The following is a 25,139-nucleotide window of genomic DNA, read 5'->3' as shown; positions in this document are numbered from 1 at the left end:
TTAAAATGACTACAGAAAAAAATATGTTTGCTAGAATTTATTTCATACTAAGGCAAATCCATATTGTTTGTGATATTTTAACCGTACGCTACAATTATTTAGTAAAATTTGTTTGACTTAATTAAATAATTTTCTCCTCTAATGCACTGTGTGACGCTATGAAGCCAACATCCCGAAATGTTATATATTATAGCCTACTCTAAGTCATAGGAATGAAACATGTATAACTCAAATTAAAAAAAATATGACCCTGGTGATATGGACAGGTTTCATTATTTTATAAAATCAATTAATCAAACAAACGAATACTAATGTCTTCCTAACTACGCCAACTCTTTATCTCAATGAAGCCGCAATGTATTTTACTTATAGTTTACACCCCCCTCCCCCAAACCTGCAACACCTTCGCGACAGACGAGACGGAGATCGAAGCCATGATTTGTCACGTCCGAGATAAGCATCTTCACCCTTGTTTCCTAATGTTGCTTCTTATCAGATCGACAAACTCGTTTCCCCTTGCGTTCTTTGGAAAAGGTTTCTCCCTATGTAGGGATTTGTTGCGGATATTTGTTTTTTTGTTTTTTTTTTTTGCTGTAGAATGGGATTACAGAATCACAGACGTTTTCTTTACCGTAATTTATTCCATTTCTTGTAGCACACACACAGTTTGGATTTGTTCATAATGTATATACTTTATTTGAAGGTTTTGCTACCACATCATATTTTGAAATTTATATAATGAGCTTGTACGATATGTTAGGGAGGGCATTTTCTATTACGGTTAGAACAAAACAATGTTTTCACTACTTTTTTTGAACTTTCGAACAATGGAATCAGATTCCAGATACCAAATCATCGTGAAATTCTTTCTTAGCAATCTTAGAGAAAAATATCCACAATATTAAATAACGTAAACCCAGAAAAAAATACAAAAAAAACATAATTCACAAAGCTGAGCTTCTAATTACATTAAGAAATAATTACCCTATATTAATATCAAAAGAGTATTAATTTAGTTAAACTTACACTCTTATTGTTCAAGTATTTTGAGCTTATGGAGTGTTAGCACTGATACTAAAAGTGAAATTTTTTTCAGTTTCATCAACATATTCCTTGTAAGATTATGAAGACATTATTCTTTATGATGTGATTTTCTGCTTCGAAATTTTTAGGGGATTAAATGGATAACTAACTTAAAACAGTATTAATTTCAGAATAATTTTTTTTCTTTACAAAATTTTTGGGAAAAAAAGATTTATCTTTTATAAATTTACAAATACCTTATATTTGGGTTCAAAGAGTGTGAATAAGGGTTTATCCACCACGAATGCCACTTGCAGTTTGTCCAAAATTTAGTAATTATGTTAAAAAGAGTTTCCTCTCAATTAAACTAATGTCTCATTTATTTAATGAATATTTATAAAGGTTTCCTAACATATCTCACTTTATCTGTTTCTTCTAATATCACTAAAAAGTGTTTCTTCCTACTTATGTTCTTGTAATAACTACAAAATTTATAATTAGTGAATATTTGTAGTTTCACTCAATTTTTATGCTCCTTATTGTTTTTGTTTTATAAATAAAGTCCCTTATAAGTCAAATGATGTGGAATAATTTATAAGTTCAGATTTCTAATTCTGCATTTCTTCTAAAATATTATAATGTTTCTTTACAACACTAACACCCTCGATTTGTTCCAGAAGTATGAACATGAACAATGACCAGCCTGACCCTGACTTCATCAAGATGTTCGTGGGGCAGATCCCGCACACCATGGACGAAAACGACCTCACGAAGATGTTCTCAGAGTTCGGCAGAGTTCACCAGATCAACGTCCTACGAGACAAGATCACCGGCAGAAGTAAAGGTGAGATTAAAAAATAAACATTTTAAATACCACAAATATCACTTGTACTAAAGTTAAAAACATAATGCAAGCTGAGAGAGCTGGTTCGAAAGCCTTAAAAGACAATCAATTTACTAAAAAAATAATGTTTATATCCTTATTTTGGCAGTGTCTTAACTATAATGATTATTTTACTCATAGAAGACAAAATAAGACATATTCAAAGAACTTCACACAAAATGGCCACTTGTTCACAAATACTGTTACTGTCCGCGAGAGTAAAGAAGTCCCTTGAGCAAGAGCGATACGCATTTATGTTTGGAGGGTATCGCGCACTATTTGCAGGCGCTAAGCATCAGGGCGCCTCGCCTCGATGTCTGTCTGTAAACAACTGTTGTAAACATAATTACTCATATCTTTGTTTTGGTAAGTGGATTATCATCATGTGGTCACGTAATTTGATTCAGTGCAGTCTCGTGTGTTCTGTTTTGTTTTGGATGGTCCTTGTAGCTATGGATTTAAGAAAACGTGGTGCTACTATACAAAACTCTGTACACCCGGGAAAAAACGCAAAAAGGCTGACAACCATAAAGTACAAATAGATAGCTTTGATAGGCGTGTAATCGTAGATGTAATACGCGATTTTTACACGAAAAAACAAATTGTCTCTACATGTAAAAAACTATTACCTGTTTTGAGAGGAATAGGTTACAATCGAGGGTTTCCTTCGATTGAATGACTATGCAAAAAATATTATGATATACATTGATAAAAATCATACAGATATTACATACAAAAATTAAGCCTAACAACTAGCAAAGCAGAGTGAAGACGGCTCTATTTGTCGGGCAAAACGTTCAAGCCTAACGCCTTCAAACTACGAATAGACCAGAGCTCAGGGATCTTCTTTACTCTCGCTTAACTTTTGAAGGCAGTCGTGGTTGGTTCTGTTCGAAGGCCCGGGCTGCTAAACATTAACTTTAAAAATGTATTTGTTTGTGTTGATGTGCTATATAGGGTATATGTGTCTTTAAGGAAAAATATATGTAAAAGGATAATGCGTCCAAAATTAAGAAATAGTTTAAATTTAATTGTTGATTTCTTTTTTGCATTCTACGTAATTAGATTGTGTATCAAGTAGGTAAATTTATACTCACAGACTTTTGCCTTTAACAATATTTTGTTTAATTCATTCTAGATTAACCACTTTTGATTTGGACTACTAAATGTTTCTGTATAAAATATAGTTTGGAAGAATTTTCTCCGTGTATCAATAGATTGAATTATTCGCTATGAATATATGATTATTTCAATACCCTTGACCTAAACCTTTTGTTTAATCACATGGTCAAACTATGTTTTTTTTTTAAGGGAAGCCTGTAAAAAAATCCAATATGTATAGTCCCTTCTCTATTGACCATTTCTAGGATGATTGTATTTATTATTGAGAATTCAATTAATTCAACATACATATTTGAGGTATGTTGCTTGTCTCAAATTCAAGAAGAGATCTCCACTTAGGCATAATTACCTACAGACTAACCATCTTGTCAAGGATTTACGTCATGAATGGGCAAAGACGCGGGTGTCAGCGCGGGGCCGCCCATCCATCATTTCTTGCCTCGTCCCCAGTTTGTGAGGGTGGGGCTGTTTGTTTTGAGGGAGGAAATGTCTTATCATCTTCGGCCAACGCCTCTATATTCATTGCACATCCGTCATACTCCGTCATTGTTTCGGACGAGTTGAAACATGTCAACTGCAGATGGCTAATGGCATTGCGTGTGGGGTTGACAAACGTATGAGAACCACAATTAGTTACATTTTTTTACGAAAGTAAATAATATAAACGTCTTATGACACTAAAAATGTATGCACACTTATACTGTTACTCACAAGACGGTAAATATAAAAAAAATAAGTGGTGATCCATTTCGATTGGACACTCCACTGACCCAATAGGCGAATTACAAGAATCTTGAATGGCGTTACTACTTATACCCTATTGGCTACCGGAAGCACCGGCCAATACCTTTTTACAAGTACTACTGGAGTCGAAATTACTTGTTCATTAATCAGCTTATTTCTATTTTTAAATTTTTTCTTATAAATATACGATTGTTCCTTAGCATTCATTACAAATTCTTTCTTACAATTCTTTAAAATACATAGACTATCCTCCAATTCTTTTATTCAGTTTTTCCGTTTCTTTTATTAACTTTCCGTAAATTTAATAACACGTACAATGCAGATCAAGAAGTTATTTAAATTCTTTTTGTTTTTAAACTGTGTTATATTTTTGTTATATTTTTGATCAAATGATTTCAGTTGTCAATCGTACACAGTTTAAATTCATGAGTATTCTTTTTAAGATTAGTCTAATTAAAAAAAATTCTTAAGATCATCTATCTCGTGTTTAAGAACGAAAACAACTCCTATCAATGTTAACCCTGTTTATGGTAGTTTTTGAGCTGAGCCGCCCAAACTAAGAAAATCTGAAAATATTCATTATGTGACTTATGATTAGAGTTTCTGTCTCACAGTTTTTTGACTAAGCCAGGACGTTCCCTTACTTCAGAGTTATTGATTTGCAGACATTTCGTATGATTGTTACTTTAGAGTTAGTAAGGTGACAAGTATTTTACAACTTTTGGAAACTATCCAAATACACAAAGTAACATTAAAGGATATATTGTAATGAGCTTATGTGCTTAAAACGAGATATAATTATTTACAACTATTAGATTAGGGTGACTAAATGAATTAACAAACTCAATTTGATTGAATTGCATTCAAATACTTATATTTTAAATACATTTTACATGTTATACTTTTACTAAAGTTGTTGTTGTTCTAAACATACAACAATGGCTTGTGCATGATATCAGTCGTGTCGGCAACAGACAGTATTAAGCTGATATCTCTCACAGTCTATTATTGAGTTAACATCTGTTATCGACAAACATTCATGGCAACGTTATTCTAAAGCTGTGTTGTTTAATATACGTTGTTGCACAATATACGATAGGCAAAAGATAGTTTTGTTTTTAGAAGTTTTTTCGTTGTATCATAAACTTTGTTCAAATGTTAGGTAATAAATGATTACCTATAAATAAGGTGTTAGGTTATAAATGATTTATTATTGATGGATAGTCTAGTGAACAGCCTGTATGGGCGCAGGCTCAAATTTTAGTACTCGCCATATCTGACTGTCTATGAGAAAAAGATGATTAATTTGTTAAAGAAAATTACTGCTTTTGGGAACTCCTCCCAAAATTACCCATTCGATAACTAAAAATTATATTCATTTAAACGTTTTCTTGTATTATTGTATTGACAATACTTATAAATAATCACGACTACACACATAATTTAGGATATTTAAAGATGCAATAAGCTTTAACCATTAGGAAATAATTTCGCCGAGTTTAATTTGCCACAAGCCATGTCAATTGCAGACATGTAATCAAGCGATCATCACGGTCAGGCTGGCCAACGAGAGTAATTAATTTCTCATCACGTGAGCATTTTGAACCCGCGATGGTCAAAACACGTAATACCTAGCTTCGAAATATTTTCAAAATTCATACATCAAAATTTAGACAGCTAAAATATTTCCATTTCTAAAGACAAATTAGGGATGGTGAAAATCATTCAACAGCCAATTGACCTAGAAAGCCCATTACATTTTGTTTAATGTACACCGGTAGGGTAGTTTTACCTGATAGTTTATTCCGTAATTGTTTATATACTCAATTTACTCATGGGTTTATAGTTTTGTTATAAGCATCCGTTTCATAGCTAAAGTTCGATTCACCAGTACCCAAGAATATAGCGTGACACTTAATTTCAAGTTGCAGAAGTTGGTAAAATATTTAAAAGATCGTGAGCTTTCAAATAAGGTTCAATTACAGTTGTTTATACATACAAATGTATCATATACATACAGTATTAATGTTTCCACTGCCCTTCTATAGAGTAATGTGAACATCTGTTCAACGAACTAATTTCAAAATGTGTTCAATCGGTGTCTTGCCACCTTAAATAGACGTATAATAAGGGCGAAAACAGAATCAATTTTAACTCAAGATAATGGCGATGGTCCTGCTGCGGTAGTCAGAACCGTCTTCTCCCTTTTTGGAAGAGTCTTCCATATAATCTTCCAAGAATTAGAGCTCTTGATTTGCCAAAACTTAGTTAAACAATAATGAAATAAGAATCAGATGTTTAACCAACTGAAGAACAAGCTGATGTTTACAGTAAATAAAATCTAATCTAAAAAAATAACAGTTATTTGAACAACAATACTGGGATATTCATTTTCCGTTATAAGGCAAAAAAGGAATCATTTATGCCTTATGTAAATGAATCTTGTAAACAGCATATTTAAATCATAGTGTGTTACAAATAATTGTTTCTATGTGCGTAAAAATAAACACTTTAATATGATTTTGAAAATATTTTATAACGTAGCATAACGTATAGATTATTAAACATTTTACTAGTCTGTATTAAATAATAGAATATACCTAAGAACCTTTAAAAACATTTCTTCAGTAAACTGCTAAAAAGTAAATTGTTTTACCAAAGAAAGAGAAGTAGTTAGAAAAGGCTAATAAGTTTCGCGAAATTGGTTTTCGGTTCAGCCGAAGTAATCAGGTGTTTACTTCTCGCCATTTACTTGATTAAAGACCAGCTGTAAACAAGAAAGACTCTAGATAGCCATCTTTCCTTAGCTGCTTCGCCGTCTTTGGGTTGAAAAATAAATACCATTATTTAGTTATTTTCATTTAACGAATGTAGAAAATATTAAATCAGGTTATACTTGTTTAAAAAAATACTAGTAAATGAATAAATTTAAAAATAGTGGGAAGATGTAAGAACAAAAAGGGTTTACTCTGTCAATAAAAGATGCGTCAAAGGTAATTTGTGCTATAATTATTATACAAATAATACACTGGTAGGCATACTAATGGAAACAGAACTAAGACTTAAAAACAGAAGGGTAAACGACACTTATCATAATTCAATTATAATATGTTGTAGTACAAAGCCCTTGGGGGAGCCAGCTTGTCTAGTGGTTAGAGCGCGGAACTTCGGTCCAAGAGGTCACGGGTTCAAATCCTGACAAATCATCAATTATCTAAGTGATAATGCCGCAGCCCCTAGGTCTAGCCTGATGTAATGTGAAAAACAATCCCAGGCTATCGTCCCCAGCGTCCTAGGAAGAAATATATTATTTGGATGCAAATTACCTTGTCCTAAATAATTTACCATTATATACACTAATAATAATTGATACCCTATTTATCTATGGAATCTGAAAGAATATATTAAAAATTAAAATAAAATCCATCTTGTGAAATTTCAAAATACCTTCCAATTAACTAACTTTTAATACTGAAAAGTTTACTGTGCTGGAACCTTTAGTAACTAAATTTAGATATGAGAAATCAAAGAAACCAGCATCCCGTTGACATTTAATCCGGTTTTCATAAAAACACCACTAGGGGCTTCTTTTTCATCTACTTTGATCCTAAGCTCACTAGTGAAGAAAGGCGGTCCAAATGTGACAAAGGACGGCTCATTAAAAAGACCCAAATGCGCTTTGACTGAGGACCGGAAGATTCATTTTGTCCCAAAGGACCCCATGTTCTCTTGGAAAAATCGCCACATGGTCAGTCTTCTGTTTTACGTGGAAAAGAATTTGTAAGCCTCTGAATTTAAATAGAAGCTCTCTTGACGTAATAACAGTATCTGATGTGACATGTATTGAAAAACATATTTTCTCTTAGTTCCATTCTTTTATAAAAACAACAAATAATCGGGTGAATAGTTTAGGGTTTCTTGAAATGATTTTGAAATTTTCAATATTTGTTTGATAATTAGCATAAAATTGTTTTGTTTTTATTTTGCATTTATGAAATAGGAAGTATAAAAACCATTACATATTGACGTGCATATTGGTAACTGACTAAGCGTTCCTTCCATTGGCAATGAACATATTTTAAAATATGCATATAAAATTTATTTATTAATCCTCATTTTATTTATTTCAGGTACGATTTCCAGTTGAACTTGCATGCTGTAAGTAAAATTATTAATTAGCCATTTTTAACACTAACTTTAGATTTTTAGAAGACACCCAAACTATATTGACTACCTTTAGCCTTTTACTAAAAGATATAATATTTGGTGTTACAGATTGTACTACAGTTAATTATTACATTTAATTTTAAACGCGATTATGGGTTTTAACAAAGTGCTACTTCAGTTTATAATAAGTCTTCCTTCAATTAGGGTCAATTTAAAAACAATTTACAAGGAATTAATAGGGTTTTTTCATAACATCTACAAACTTGTATAGGAATAGAGTTTTTTTTTTATTTATGAGTGCCAGCGCAAGGAATTATATGTCAATATAAATTATGGACGAACAAATTAAGGTAATTACAGGTGCACAGCCATTAAATTGACATTTCTCAATCCCTTGTAAAAGCTCCGGGCAATAAGGCAATATTCATAGTCAATATTGAAGCTGCAAATTGATGTTTACAAGGCCGGCCCCTAGATCTTTGTTCGCCGATTAAAAAGCAATTTGAATTTCAATTACCTGATATTGACGTAAATCTTGTACCTTTAACTATCAGTCAAGGTCTTGGGAATTTAAATTTAATTTGTAAGCAAAATAATCTGACGGTTTTTTAAACAGAAATATATAAAAACGACAGATGTGATAATTGTCGAGATATTACTTGGTAATGTACAATTATTAAACTCAGAGGGGTTCTGTATATTATCATGTGTACGCAATTTTAATGGTTAACTTGTGAATGAAATGTACCAAATCCATGCAATATTCAATTAATAAGAACGAGATAACGTAATGAGTAAACAAATCAACAACACGCCTTGTCAAAAGCTGTATCGATGAATTGCTTTAAAAGTATGATTTACGGAAAAATTATATAAGGGAAATAGTAATTCGATTTCAACAATACTAAATTTTCAAAGAATTTAATTGGTCGTTGTACATTTGTAATATTAAAACTTTTGGTGAAAACAGATAAGTTTTATTTCTTGAATCATGAAAGCGTTTTACAGCATACAGCATAAGTGAGGTTAAACCATTGACTATTTGATACTAATAGTCCAATGGTATACATGAGATTAGGATGAACATATTGTATACAGTTTGCAGCTTTTTCTTTCTTCCTAAAATTATTTTCAGGGTTTTATTTTCTATTTTTGTGTATTTCGACGAAATTAAAAAATAGCTTAATGGTATTTTAGTGTTTTCATAATCGTAAATTGAATATTTATTTTTTAAACAAACAATAGCCAAAATAAATAAAATCGACATTTATTACAAACTTGTTCAAAAATTCCAGTATCAGAGGACATTTTCGCCAAACATAAAATTTTGTATAGTATATTTCTGAAACTGGTAAAGAAACCGAACAAAACTTTTCCAAAGAGCATGTTTGTCAACCGAGTAAAATATAAAATTTATCATCAAAAGAAACAGCGTTAAGAGTTTGAGTTATTTTATCATTCATGTAGTATCTACAACTAATAGAAATATATTTAGTATTTTAAAGTTGTAAGCTGTTTTAGTCAAATCTTCTTTATAAATGTTCTAACAATTATTTTCTTTGCGTTACTCATGCCGACCCATACAATGTCACGTGCAGTAACATTACTGATGTTTGTTCCATGTTACATTTCCAATACTTCCAGTTTGTTTTCAAATCGGTGTTTTCAGGTAGAGCGCCACGCCGCTTCCAAGAGAATATTTATTGTTGAGACAGATGTTCTTGATCTCTATCGACTCAGCTTTCGTGCTCCAACCAGTTTTTCAATTTTTACAAGAAAAATATTTTTTTTTGAAAATACTTAATCCAAAAACCGTTTCTTGTTCATTTGACAACTTAAACATGTTATATTTGACTTTGTAGTTATTTATCTAATTACCAGTGATATAACAATATTGTTTACAATATTAATCAAGACGGTGCAAAATTTCATACGAAGCAACTTATAATGCCTAAGAAGACAGGAAGATGATGTGTTTTTAATATTGGTAAACATAGACTAATAATTAAAAGATGTTTATTGTTGGGTATAAGTATAGTGAAACTATTACCGCTAAATCAGTCTGATTGATTTAATAGAATCTACTGTATGAACCCCTTTGGTAAATTTTAAAAATCAATTTAAAGAGTTAGTACAATTTATATCAGGTACATTAAAACGATCACCGCATATTCTGAAATACACTTAAGTTTTAAGTGCATTAAGAGCCTCAGAGAAATGTTTCGTGTTAACAGTAAAAATATTGTGAAATATTTTTTACCTATCATATTTAATTAATTAAAGTCGAGAGATTTAAACATTCCTGCGTTTACCAGGGAAGGTATGCGTGTTCGAAGTATTTTAATTATCTCCAAAACATCCAACGTTGTTCCAACATCTTCACTCTTTTATTTTTAATGAAATGATTAGCTTATAAAACGTATTAGCTTGTTAAGCCATAAGTAAAACGTGTGATACAGTATATTTTAAGAGGTTCTTTTTTAAACATATTTTAGAAATTTTAATTTTGACTTCTATGGATTCAGATACAACTTAACTAGTTCTTAATGTATTAGATAATTCACATACTAAAGGGAAAAATACATTTTTATAATTTTTTTACTTTTAACCTTTGGTCAAATATTGCAGTAGGATTAAACGAGGAGATAGGTCATCATTCTGTACTTAGGATTTGGTTTGGAAACTCACTTTATCTTGTTAAATTAAACTCATGACTGGATGAACTTCAGTTATCATTCAGAAAGTAGGCTAAGTAAGTTGGGATAGTTATAAACCAATACAGTTTATTCGATGTCTATATACTTAGATAAGAGAAATACTAAATGAGTTTTGTTACTGTCACTTACAAAAAAAAAATAATATCAATAAACTAATTAAATTTATTTTCATTTACATTTTAGTTTCGGCTGAACAAAAGAAATTCTTCATATTATTTTAATAAGGGAAACATTCTATATTTTCTTTTATTAAAGATAGGTAATCCTGTAAACATTGCAGGTACTGTGAAGATTCGAGTGTGACAATATATTACATGAACAGATGTTACGATCTCAATTCCAAAGTTTCCTTTGTCATTTATTTTACGTAAGTTTTCATACGGTATAAAAACAATTCGGGTTATTTTATGTCTTGCTTCTAATGAATATGTAAAATTAGTAATTAAAAAATACATAAGTTAAATCTACTAACCTTAACTCCTTAGTATAAAGTTTCTTTTGTAACAAATATCAAGTAATTTTTAACTACGGCATTATCCCTTGGCACGTTATAACTTTTATTCATCTTCTATTGCAAAATATTTTACCGTTTATACTCCCTTCTATAGCGCAATCCTACTAAATCTTGCAGCTTGCGTGTTTCCTTTCACGATTTCATGTGTTTAACACGTTATAACTCATCGGTCCCGCTGCTCCGTGTAGAAGAATCATGCTTTACTGGGAAAAATAACTGTCCTGCCAAACATTCCCCACTATGCTAATTGGCAACTAAATTATATTTTATTATATTTAACATTTTTTGGGTGCTTAAAATTGGGGAAAAGGTTACATTGTGTACTTCACCATACTCTGGATGCTCATGAACATCTGTCAACAGGACCTTTCCAAATGTAGTCGATGATCTTTATTGGTTCACCGCCCTTTTCGTTAGTGTCCGCCTTCCCTCCAAAACCAGAACACATAGCCTAGTTTCCCGCCTTTTCAGTGTTCCGCTCAACGATTCTGATGGTTACTGGATTACATTATCCTTTGATTTATAGGTTCTGCTGGAGTTTCATTTGACTATGTCCCCTTTTACTTTCCACAATGATTCCCAAACCATACAATTTATTTAAATTTAATTCTAACATTTTATTTAAGTAATGAAATAGTAGGTCTTGGGATATTACAGCTATTTTAACCTGAATATGTGACCATCCTCACATCAGGGGATTTTTGAATCTGTATCACAACATTTGTCTGTATTTTCTGTCTGTATTTTCTTGTCTGTATTTTAAAATATGTCTTAAAGTTATATTTTGATTATGACAACGTAACAATTTTTTATGAAAGCGTGCTCCACAAAATCAGTCAATTTTTCAATTTACTGATAGGCTATTTATTATTAATGACCATTTTGCAAGGTCGTTGAATATTGTTTTATCATTGTTACATTTCCTGGTTGTACTTTGACAATATTTCAACTAGAAACTGTTATTTACACTGTATTTTTAACTGTTATTTGGAGAATAAAGATGCAGTTATTAACATCCTTCGATGGGATAGGATGAGAGTCTAAAGACTTCTTTAGTCAAAAAGGTTTCATGTGTAATATTATGATAATTTTCATTAATTTTTCGTTAAAATGTTTAATCTTTTGTATATTCAGACAGAGAAAAATGCTGCAAAAGTTGCAAAAAAAGCTGTCATTAATAGTTATTGATAGATTTACTATATTTTACTGATAGAAGTGCGCTTTATATTTTCAACAAGTGTATTTAGTGTACCAGGGCGGTGAAGTGAAGCAAATTAAAAATTCCAATGTCCCCTCAGAAAGGAATGCATGTTTAAAGAGGTTTTGCTAACTAAGCTCTCTCTACTTGTAAAAACCACACTCCGCCTGCCTTCATCCGATATTGTTTCTTTATTAAAAGATAGTTTTCAATAAAATGATGCTCGTCTTAAATAATTAAACTCTTCATGTAATAGTTCCGTGAAGTTGTACGGATTCTTGTATAAGTGTATCTTTAGTGTATATTATAAGTGTATGTGTATGTGTATATACTTTACTTTACTTTAAAGGTTATATACGCACAAAATTTATATACATTGGTTTATTAATGTAGATTTTTAGAAAATATGAATTAATTAGCACTACTTGATCTTTGTGGTGATCAAGATTATAAAACAGTTTTTATCTGTTATCTTTTATCTTAAATGCAGATAAGATAAAGAAAACGCATGATGGATTTGAATGATAAATCTTTCATGATGTCTAATGATTGATAGGTTTCAACACAAATTGAGTGATGAGTCTTTAACTTGGTGATAAAAAATTTAAAATATAGTTGCATATCTGCGGTTTATAGGGTTTTTGTTCTTTTTATATAAAGTACTATCATTAATAATATTTATTACAGAGTATTTAAATAATATTTTAGCTTACTGCAATTAAGTTATATAAGAGGTAAAATACGTGGTTGCCAAAGAAGAAATCCAGAAGGGAACACATCAATAATGGAAATAAATAACACCATTCAACTAAATTTATGGAAATAATCTTCAAAAAGTTCTAAGATATTTATTTACATTATATTTAATTTCATTTCACTTTACTAAACTCCATCAAATAAGATACGTATTCAAATAATGGAGATTAAGGGTTCTTTACTCTGCAAGTACTATTGTCAAAATACCTCGCGTAAAATGTAAACATGTTTTCAGCTGTTGTTCATTAAGAATCACAATCAGCTGTTTTCTTCCGTTCCCCCCTTATTGGATACAAAGGCCAGTTGTAAACAAGTGTATTGATCGCCGTTACCGTCTTGAAGTAAACAAGGTTACGTCACAGACTATAGAATATTGTATGGTTACGTGGTATAGTTAGCTTGATTAAAATAAAAATAAAATATATAATACATTGACTATAAGTTTATTGAGTTGACCGTTGCGAAATTACAACTTTTGTGCTAAAGTTTACGAGTTTTTCTTTACAATTTTCATGTAAAACTAAATATTCACTAGTAATGATGAAAAAGGTCTGTAATCATTTCTTAAATAACATTTCACGATATGATTGACATAACTAATAATCCGATGTCTATTACACTGGAAAACATTGTAGCCTATTCGTGTATTGACATTTTATCTTCATCGTCAACAAGGTCAACTATCCTGACGCTTTTTACAGATTTCTATCAGACATAATATACCATTACCTAAATTTGGCATGAGAACACCTGGAATTAAATAGGAATAAATTTACGTTTCACCTTTAATTCAGTACTATTTGTAAAGTATTTTCCAATTAAGATATCTGTTTTTGTCATGTTCCCTAATTAATAGATCTCATCAATGAAACTTTAATGTTAGAACAACTCACCAGGACTAAAATACTTAGTGTAAAGTGTTTTGACATTATTCACAACCAATGCTCAAAAAGAAAAATCTTCCATTTGTTATTTACGGTTAATATTTATTTAAATTACATATGGATGGTTAGAAAAACGTCGAATAAATAGTCGTTAACGATTTTGATACTCATATTGATGAAATAAGATGTTTAACTTTTTTTTTATTATAACACGTATTTTGTATACCTACTTTGAAAGGTTACATTTCACATTGTGTACGCAGTAGGAGAGGTGTTGGTTATAGTAGACATTTACAGGCCATAACCCTTTAGTGCAATGTCTACATAGTGTAGTGCTAATAGGGAACTATTTGTGTCAGTAGTGGCAAATGTATGGTAAATGCATCTGACATGGTTTTTACCCACATAAATGTATAATAAATATAGGTAATAATATAAGAATATTTGCGAAATTATTAAATTCACGATTCAAAAGCGTTACCATCGTAGTATTGTAATCCATGAACTTATGAATAGATATTTTAAAAACTAAACCCTTTCATAATATCTTGTTAAACTGGAAAAATATTAAATGTTCGAAATGGTTGTGTGTTCTAATCCATTAACCTCTTAATTATATTTCCGTTCAGTTTTTACTTGAAAGGTTCAATGAATCTCTAAAAGAACATTTCACTGGTTCGGATTGGAAATGATCGTACAAAGGGGAATGAAACAATGGCTTTAAGCTCTGTATTAATCAAGAGAGTGAAAGGTAAGGTTAATTTACTCCTTTGGTCAATAATTGATGAACTGATTCTAGTTCGAGTCTAATTTATTTTATTCACCAACTGATTAAGGATTTACCGATTTAAGTTTTACTGTAACCTATGAATAGATTTTTGTATTTGTATGAAAATATCAGACGTTTACTGTACGTTTTGCTACGTTTAATTTAATTTAATAATGAAATAGTATGTGGTAATCGGCATAGTTTTTAGTTATTTACCAATTGATGTATATAGTGTTTTTTTTTTATACTAGCCCCAACAGTCGTTACGTCTATTGAATTTGTTAAATATGGCTTATTAGTATCTATAGTGCGAATAACCGGTTTTAAAACATTATTGGTTATTTTAATTTAAATAGGAATAAAATTATAGTATTATTCGTTTCCAGCAGATATTACAAATTCACTCATTTCACCACAATATTATAGTAAATAATAACTTAAATAACTTAATTTATTAATGTTTAAAAGTTTATCTGCAGACACATTTTTTTTGCAGTTGCACATCAAATAACAGGGCTACTGGTGCCCTGCGATTCCTGACAATAACAGGTTTTCTGCGATTTCTGACAGTAACAGGTTTTCTGCGATTTCTGAAAACTATGTTTTTTCACTTAGGTACGTATATTTCTTAAACCGTTTGAGATATCATTATGGAATTTTCACAGCCTCTTTGTCATTACATAATATAGCTTTGAACCCTAACATCATTAGAATTAGACCAAATTTGTGTAAGGAATAACAAATAAATCTGAAAGAAAAAAAAATTTGATTTACAAAGTTTTTTTATTATTGTCTGTACGAGTATTATTATAGATTTTCCTTCAGTTGTTAGAAAGACCATAATAAACAAGCATGCCAAATTTAGTTGTGATAATTCAAGTATTCTAAGAAATATAGGTACCTAAAGATTGTCAATTTACCATGTGTGGTATAGGGACGTTGGACTTCCCTTAAAATATGCTGGAAAGAAACATGATTAAAAATCACGCTTCCGAAGCGTCAGCCCTGATATCGACCGCGATGAGCGTGATCCAAAAGTAAAATACGAGCCTACCTACTAGACAACAATTTACAGCCAACCTCAAAGTTTTAAAACTAACGTATGTGATGTCACATAGTCACTGGTTCATAATGCCTACAGCACCACCTACATCTAGTGAATGTCACAGTAACTAATGTAAGTAGACTGTGTGCATTATCAGATGTAGTGGTGACGTTCATAGCATATAACCTCTGGTTCATAATGCCTACAACACCACCTACATCTAGTGAATGTCACAGTAACTAACGTAAGTAGACTGTGTGCATTATCAGATGTAGTGGTGACGTTCATAGCATATAACCTCTGGTTTGTAATGCCTACAACACCACCTACATCTAGTGAATGTTACAGTAACTAACGTAAGTAGACTGTGTGCATTATCAGATGTAGTGGTGACGTTCATAGCATATAACCTCTGGTTTGTAATGCCTACAACACCACCATCTAATGGAGTGTGTTGTCAAGCGTAGTTATGGTGTTATGTTGCTGGTCAGACGTACTTTACAATAACAATAAGTATATTTTTCTTGTAGAATAGTTTGATGATGAATAAATGACACTTTCCTAGTGTTTCCCTGATACAACTGATTTTGAGAACTATTTATCATTATAAAGCATAGGTGTACAAATTAGTGTTTAAAAAAAGCTAAATCAGTTGGATCGTTCTGATAATAAACGTGGTGGCAAATAAAAAGGCTCATAATTGTTTAATGTTTTGTTGGGATATACTGCAATAATAAACGCGATCAGATAGAGCCTCGGCTTGTTTAATTTAATGAGATGAGAGAAATTGCAATGGATATTGTCATAAAAAATTCTAATGTTTGTTGTAGTTCATTGACCAATTTTACAATTTAATTTTCAAAAATCAGTATAGGCTACTTGTAATTAACTCATGAATTTTGCAATGATAATGTGAAAAACGTACTGAAGTGCTTATTAAAAGGGAGTTTTTTGTGCGAAAAAGTTTTCGTACAAAATCTTTGGCCATATTATTGAACATCAGCTTTTGGGAACGTTGGAATATTTATGTGATCATATATAATTAATTGTGTCCGCGCTAATCTATTTCCTAAACTTCAGTTAGGTTATTCCTAGCGATTGGTACGGCTATAAAGTGCGCCATTCAAATTCTATATCTTCATTTCAGTAGTATACCAAGTATTTGACATTGCATATAGCACGTTAGAAGGCCTATACTAGCAGGAGGGATCAACACCTTGTTAAAAAAAAAAAATACTCCGCAAGTTAGAATGATGCTTCATTCAAAAGATTACTTTTGAGTTTCTAAAGCTCGACGAATGCAAATTTATTTAATACATTTTCTCCAGGTGTTCACCACAAATTCCAAATATTTTCAACAACACTTTTCAAATTCTTCAACAAAATATTCTTTGTTGAGGCGAACCAATGATGTATTAGATATAGTGTTCTGAAGTGAAGGTGTGCATATTAAAAATTCCAATGTTCCCTCGGAAAGGAATGCATATTTAACGATCTTCTCTTAACGAAGCTCGTTTTCTTGTTTGTAGCACGTTCCTCGCAGTCTGACATGTTGTCTTATTATCTCTATAGAAATTTAATTTTGAAAACCTAACGATGTATGCATTTTATATTGGTGGTAAAATATTGATGGTGAAAATAGAGTGGCGAAATGAGTTAGAAAATATATTTAGCCCTATATTGGTTTAATGACGATGTCTAAAACACTTTAGATATATTTTACTGTAGCCAGTGTGATTACCCATTGTTTGATGTACACAATAGTGCCATTTTTATGATACTGAACCATTAACCTTGTTTCTTAACTGTCTCGGTTAGCCTTCATGTTTTTAACCTCTGGTTTACTGATGTTTAATAAATTCAAAACGAAAACTTCCATTTGACTTATAAATATATTTAATTCTAATGTATAATGTGTTGTTTCGTTAACTTTATACTAGGGTTGTCCGCAAATTAAGTCTCCATTCAGCTACTGTCATCTAAGTTTAAATCCAACCAACGTCATGTTCCTTACTTCATTCACTAGAACTCTAATAGTTTTCCAGTTACTGCATTCGAGTTTAATTTTATTTAAACCAATTACTGGTTTCCATTGCCATCAGACAATTAGTCTCATCATAGTATTCAAAAACGTTTTGAAAGAAAACTGACAGCAAAGTATGGATAATACTCAGTAATTAGGTTTCCGTTGGAGGAGGATCGATTGTTAACGGTTGCCAGGTAATGGTAGTCTTTGAAAAAAAAAATAAAGTGGGAAGTTTCCATAAGTGGTTTAGGGAGTTTGTAGAAGGTCGTACACATTTTTGTTCAATTGGACCTGCAGTAGGTGTTCATCTGTTTTTAATCTGAAATTCAAGACAGTGATTAAGTTTTGAGAAACTTCGATTGCCTCGGTGTGTTGCAGACTTCCAGGACCCCATAACCTTGATGAATTAGTTTGACTATTTCTCTCGTTAAGTCACACCATGATCCAAATGCAAATTCCTTCAACTTTGATCACTGATTCGAACCAATCAAATGAATGACAATAGTTAGCCTATAACATAAAAAAACCTTGTAAATGTTAAAGGCAACTTACGAACTCCTACCAACTCTTGCACACATTTTGTTCATTCAAACACTACTCGATTCACGTCCATCAACTGCCGATAGAATTTAATATTGGTTTAAAATTGAAATAACAGATATTTAACCACAAAATACTATTTATACTTGGTAGGGTGTCCATTTCATTTTAAGACGTTTCTGAATACTATGAAAACACCGATCGTCTCATAGGGGTGCGGACCCCTAAACTAGTTCTAGCCTTAGATTTAGACTAGCTCGCTTCAACCGGAACATGATGAAGACCTCAATTTATGTATACTCAAGGAGCACGCTTCTACTTTTGTTTTTAGTTCTATTGTTGAATTTTTACCACGAAAACTACTTTGTCGTGAGTGTATTGTGAAGGATTGAATGTAAAATGAAACTTGTAAAGTTAACGCTCTATTTGATGATTAATAATTTTAATTAAAGCTGGAACAAAGCTTTCAACAATGTCACTAACAGAGAAGCTGAACAATAGAAGCTGCCATGGAAATGTTGTATTGATGTACTTGGGACTAATTGAGGATGAGAGTCAAAACACGACAGTTATGGATATGATCAAAATGTGTGTTCATGCTGAAGGTATCTTTTGGCAGAAATGCATTAAAACTGAAAAGTTTAAGGGGAAACTGAAGATAGAAATACGTACACTATTTTTAATCAGAATAACAGCCAATTCAATTATTTCAGTATAAAATCAATCCTGTTTTATGACTGTTTATCTTCTCTTTAAATATTCACCAGGTGTGTTTACGCCATTTTATACGAAAATAATACCCTAATAAATACACTTTTGGAAAATATATGAACCTTAAGTTTACTGCCGCCGCTATGAGACTATAAAACAGTTTTAACCAATACCTATTTTATAACGCTCTTTTTCACATTCGCATGCTATATTGGACATAAAATATAGATATAAAAACATTATATTCAGCACTTAAAAGTCTCCAGAGTCGGTTTTTATTTTATGTTTCAACTATTATGCTGAAAACTAAATCGTCTATAACATTCTAAACACTATAACTGGGCCACCATGCAAGATTAAAGTCGTGTTTCAGAATATATGAGATAATATACAACCTCAGAAAAAAGTAGATTTATTAAAAATTATTTCACTACTTATTGGGGGGGAGGGGGGCATCTCAAATACAGAAGAAGTTATCGTAGCCTGAAAAGCCTATAATTTTCTGTTCTTAGATGGATAGGTTCAACCAGTTGGTTTAAAACATTTCCACACAAACATTAACTTTATTATGACTTTAACCTAAAGCTTCAGGTAAAAGTCTCTTGCTCTTACCACTAGACCAGGGGAAACCCATGCTACATATTACAACGTATAAAATTTATATTAGCAAACTTAATTTTAAATCAGCATTAAGTACGACAGTAACTTTATAAACCAGTTAAAGGTATAATTGACTATGTAATTTTAAGCAAATAGGTATTATAACATGACTTCATCGGTTTAAGCCATCTTAAGTCCTCATTAGGTTTATCCTGGTTGCGTGAGTAGGGATAGTAAACAGTTTATGGTCTTAACACACCATAATTCATGGGTTCGTGGTTCGTGCCTACGGTAGTTTGTTAGCTCGCGCGTATAAGGCCGTCAAGATTCCGGAACTATGTAAATAAATTGATAACACTTTCTTCCTTTGGTCTTCAACGTAAGATCAGCAGTGCTGTCTGTACCGAGTAACATTAATTTTTTGTTGTTGTAAATAAGCTTCTAAAATAACAATCATTATTATTTGTAAGTTAAATAACATTATTCTTTTTCTATGTACAGCTGTATAATTTCAGTGTATGTTTTGTTATTTTTTTAGTACACGCAGATTTTTTTCGAAAATATAAAATACTGACTACCATTGTTTTAATCTTCTTAACACGTTCAACAGAAACAAACTTATTTAATGGGTTATTTATTCAAATAGCATTTATTATATATTTAAATTATTTATTCAGATATCCAATAGTGTACAATCAGCCCTAAGTGATATAATAGTTTCATGCAGTGGTAATTTTGCTTAAACCGCAACCCATAATTTCGTGCATGATTTATATCACCATTTCAGCTAAATCAGATTAATTATGAAATGATGTAATTCATTACTGGACAGTGTTCGTGATACTGAATTCTAGGTTGACAATATGTAATATTTCAGCTGAGATTTTAATGTCGATTCTGATGGATTAATGTTTTTTTTTGTTTTTTTTTTTTTTGTAAATTCATTCGATCCAGTTTTGTAATGCTCTTAGATTCAACCTATACATAAAATTCGTTGAAAAACATTTAAAAATAAGTACTGAACATTTTGGATTATTGGTGGATTGACTTAACCCCGTCGTGGCATAATGTTTACGCACTGCCGTGGCTCACAGTACCATAGAAAATACTTTGCCTCCATATCCCCTGCTTGCACTATTCCCTGTACTCGTCATCCCAGACTTTTTGGGTATCTTCCCAGTTGGTCTTAATATTATGGGTATGCCTTATTGCTTTTTGGGTTGTTTGATGGAATTTCATATTATAAAAAACATTGCCCCTTGTACGAGAGGAGTCTGAAAAATAAACTCTTGTTGTTTACAAAATAGGTAAATCAGTATGTATATGTAATAAATTAATAATGTTTGATTCGCTATCCACCGTTTTCAACTGTTGAATTTTTTTTTTCAACTATTACGAATATTGTTTAAAATTTGAACAGAACAGTTGATCTTTTATTAGTTTATTTATTAGTTTTGATTAAATAAGTAATCGTTGGCGGAAGTTTCGTTCAATATTTCAAATATAATAACTTTAATATAAAAACTCACTAATTTGAAATAATAGCACTCTCTATCGTTGATAGAACACGGTGAGCGAAGGGTATATCATGTTCCGTAGTTCATCCTGTTACATGTTTTCAATATGTAAGTAAAAAAATTTAATGGTTTCCAATAATTTCCAATTAGGTAAGGTTTTTCCAAAAACAAACCAATATGTTTGTTCCAAGCGGCAGAACATTTCCAATGCCTCCAGTTTGTTTCCAAATCGCTGTAACAGGTAGAGCGCCGTTCCAGAATATTTATTGTTGAAACAGATGTTCCAGATCTCGATCGAGCGCTGTTTTTCTTATTCCTCGATTTCTTTATTGTTCGAATCGGGCATACCGGTCGGAAACTGTTTGTAAAATGCTAAAACCTGTGTATTGACATGAATTTAACATCCGTATGATTATTAATATTTAAGGTTGGCAAGAATAATTAACATTAATTTGGAATTTTTACAGAACTAGAATAGAACTATGAAATCGCGGTTTAATTTTTTTGTGATTACTGTATGACTTAAACTATAAAAAAGTATAACAATTCTGATCGAATCGCATAAATTTAGGTGATTAATTGTAAGTATAACAATTCTGATCGAATCGCATAAATTTAGGCGATTAATTGTAGATTTGTTGTCAATATTACAAAAAAATGCTTAATTAATTAGAAAAAGGGATAAATTCAGCTGCAACCTGGTTTGCCTTTTAACATCCTTTTGTTTAGCGAGATCCAGTAAAATCGAGCTTATTAAAAATTCCTGTGCTTCATACGCAAAAGAATGCTTTGAAACAGGAATTGTCTCAAAAGAGTAGAATGGTTTGCTGGCCTCCTTTTTAAGACAACTTGGTTGAAGTCAACTTTATCCTTGTTTTTAAACCATTAGCATTATAATGTGCTTGTGGTAGGTAAAATTCAACAAAACCAATTATTCTTTATAAATAAAAATTAAGTAAACGGAAAGCATAAAATACCCTAAAATGAAAATGGTTTTAAATTAAATTTTACTTATATTTAACATGAAAAACATTCCCTAAATGTCCATTTAAAGGTTTTTTTTATCAAAATTATATATAAATATTTCACAAGCACATTGGGGAATAGTTAATGAGTAACAATATATATTAAGTACCATCAACATTTCTTTGGTTTTTCTCGAATTTAAAAACCAAATATCATAAATAAGTTTTTAGGTTAAAACGATCCACTACATCTTTTACGTGTATAAAGCTATTAAAAGAATCAAACTTTTGGTTTTGATTTTCCAATAGACATTTTCTTGCAACTAATATCACGTTAATTAATAGTACTTTGAACTTGTGTGTTGCAAATTTCCGTGTGAAAAGTTCAAAAGGTTTTCTATGGACGGATAGCGTGTTATGGTAGTAATACTATATTCGGTTGTAACATCCACTGATATAAAAATAATTAAATCACGTGTTTTTTATATAAAATTTAACTGCTCAATAAACATTTACGACTACAACGCGTGTTTTAAAACGACAACACCGCCAAGAGAGCTCGCAGGTAGATCGGGGTCGTACGTTTCCCGATATTTATCGTCGGAACAGATGTTCACAATTTCAATACGGAATATTTTTCTTGAAGCTATTTGTTATTTATTAGGTTTCCGTTTGAGAGAATACGATATATTTTTAAATAGTTCTCCCATTGATATTTTAGGATTGTTTACAATTTTTGTGTATGGAATAAGCATGATTTGACAAAGTCTTCTTTATTTCAAATTCTTAAATTTAATAGTAGTAAGGTTACTAAGCTGAAAAAGGGGTAAGAAACATTGCAAAAAACGTGTTAATACTATAGCTCGATATATTGTGATCCTACCCTTCCTATATACTTCTTGGACGTAGGTTTGAATTACAATATCGTGAGGTTAGGGTTCTGATAAAAAAAGGCTGCGATACCATAAAAAATACGACAATAATAGTCTGATTATGTATGATATTAGGTCCCTTTCATTTTTATGTACTACTTAAATTCAAGTTTACATTCAACTTAAGTGTGGTTACTGAACTGTTAAAAGGGGCTGCGAAACTTAACAAAAACACATTTCACTGCTTATAGGCTATTAGGTGTGGAATTATTTTAGCTATTCGTCAACCTATGCTCTTCTTGTGACTAAGTTTGTCATAATAAACTTTGTTAGTATTTTATAAGTGCAACTAAATAATCAACATATAATAACATTAAACATGTTTCCTTGATAGCTTACATGAACACCTGTGGGCAACAAAATTTTAAACTGTTAAAACATCTTTGAGTTAAATATAATCAAAAAGCAATCCTGACTTTCAAGTTTGTTACAATAGAAAACGCAGGTAATGTCCTATTTACTTTTGCTTTGAAATCAATATAATATTCAAAATAATCCACTACATTACTTAAGGTTATCGGTATATGTCTCATTAAAATTACCAATTTTAATAATTCATTATTAAAGCATTTAAAAAAAAAAATTAGGACCTTTGAATTCATCAACATATTTTTACATAGTAACATATTTTTTTCTAATTAAACAGTAAGAGGTTACAGTTATTGTGCACATGTTTCTGCTATCCCAATTAAGTTAAAAAATACAATTTGTAGTTCGCGTAATGATTGTTTGATGAACTTAATCTTCCTAATTTGACTAACTGCATTCTCAAGAAATTCCATGAATATTCGAGGAATCGTTTATAAATGTTAGACATAATTATAAGTACACTAGTTCAGAAAAATATGGAACAATATTTCTGTTTATTTCTTTATAGGTAAAATTCAACCATATAAATTCATATATCATTAACAGCAGAAAATTTTACGTTTTGGACTTATTGATTATTAACTTGTTGACGTGAACTCATTGACTTGTATTGTCTACTACAAGTACCTAGTAGGTTTTCATTGGACTGGTGGTTTACATAATTATTCACCCATGTAAACGTAATACCTAACAATATATCAAAAAGGCTCTTGTAAATTGATCTGGTACAATTGTTAATTTTGTTATACCGTGAGGAAAATACGAAAATGCATGTTTTATATATAACAACAAGTAACAGTATCACACAATACTAGTTACACAGTAATACTAACCACAACATACAACACAATAGTACTACAAATCTTGGTCATTACTGCATTGTTAACATGTGGCCTGACATTGGCCTCCAAAGTCTCTCTGCTGACTGTAGATTTATAACACAATACTAGTTACACAGTAATGTTAACCACAACATACAACACAACAGTACTACAAATCTTGGTCATTACTGCATTGTTAACATGTGGTCTGACATTGGCCTCCCAAGTCTCTCTGCTGACTGTAGCTTTATCACACAATACTACTTACACAGTAATGTTAACCACAACATACAACACAACAGTACAACAAATCTTGATCATTACTGCATTGTTAACATGTGGTCTGACATTGGTCTCCCAAGTCTCTCTGCTGACTGTAGCTTTATCACACAATACTACTTACACAGTAATGTTAACTTCAACATACAACACAGCAGTACTACAAATCTTGGTCATTACTGCATTGTTAACATGTGGTCTGACATTGGCCTCCCAAGTCTCTCTGCTGACTGTAGCTTTATCACACAATACTACTTACACAGTAATGTTAACTTCAACATACAACACAGCAGTACTACAAATCTTGGTCATTACTGCATTGTTAACATGTGGTCTGACATTGGCCTCCCAAGTCTCTCTGCTGACTGTAGCTTTATCACACAATACTACTTACACAGTAATGTTAACCACAACATACAACACAATAGTACTACAAATCTTGGTCATTACTGCATTGTTAACATGTGGTCTGACATTGGCCTCCCAAGTCCCTCTGCTGACTGTAGCTTTATCACACAATATTAGTTACTCAGTAATGTTAACCACAACATACAACA

The 25,139-nt window shown here is 31.3% G+C and overlaps 1 protein-coding gene across 18 annotated transcripts in view; it reads left to right on the top strand.

The window, feature by feature from the left end:
* The window catches only part of LOC128987958 (CUGBP Elav-like family member 1), a 696,992-nt gene that overhangs the window by 375,564 nt on the left and 296,289 nt on the right, over positions 1-25,139 (top strand). For 14 of the 18 annotated variants that reach the window (XM_054409104.1, XM_054409093.1, XM_054409091.1 and 11 more), the window contains one exon: positions 1,701-1,867. In XM_054409104.1, the coding sequence (XP_054265079.1) occupies positions 1,705-1,867 (163 nt within the window). In that variant the 5' untranslated portion in view covers positions 1,701-1,704. The remainder of the gene's footprint in view (positions 1-1,700; positions 1,868-25,139) is intronic. The other 4 variants (XM_054409105.1, XM_054409107.1, XM_054409099.1 and 1 more) reach the window with 1 other exon arrangement.

This window comes from Macrosteles quadrilineatus, unplaced genomic scaffold (genome assembly GCF_028750875.1).
Source record: "Macrosteles quadrilineatus isolate MER2022 unplaced genomic scaffold, UCM_ALF_1.0 Scaffold_2__2_contigs__length_208266976, whole genome shotgun sequence".
Classification (NCBI taxonomy): Eukaryota; Metazoa; Arthropoda; class Insecta; order Hemiptera; family Cicadellidae; genus Macrosteles; species Macrosteles quadrilineatus.
This window is presented reverse-complemented; position numbering and strand designations above follow the sequence as displayed.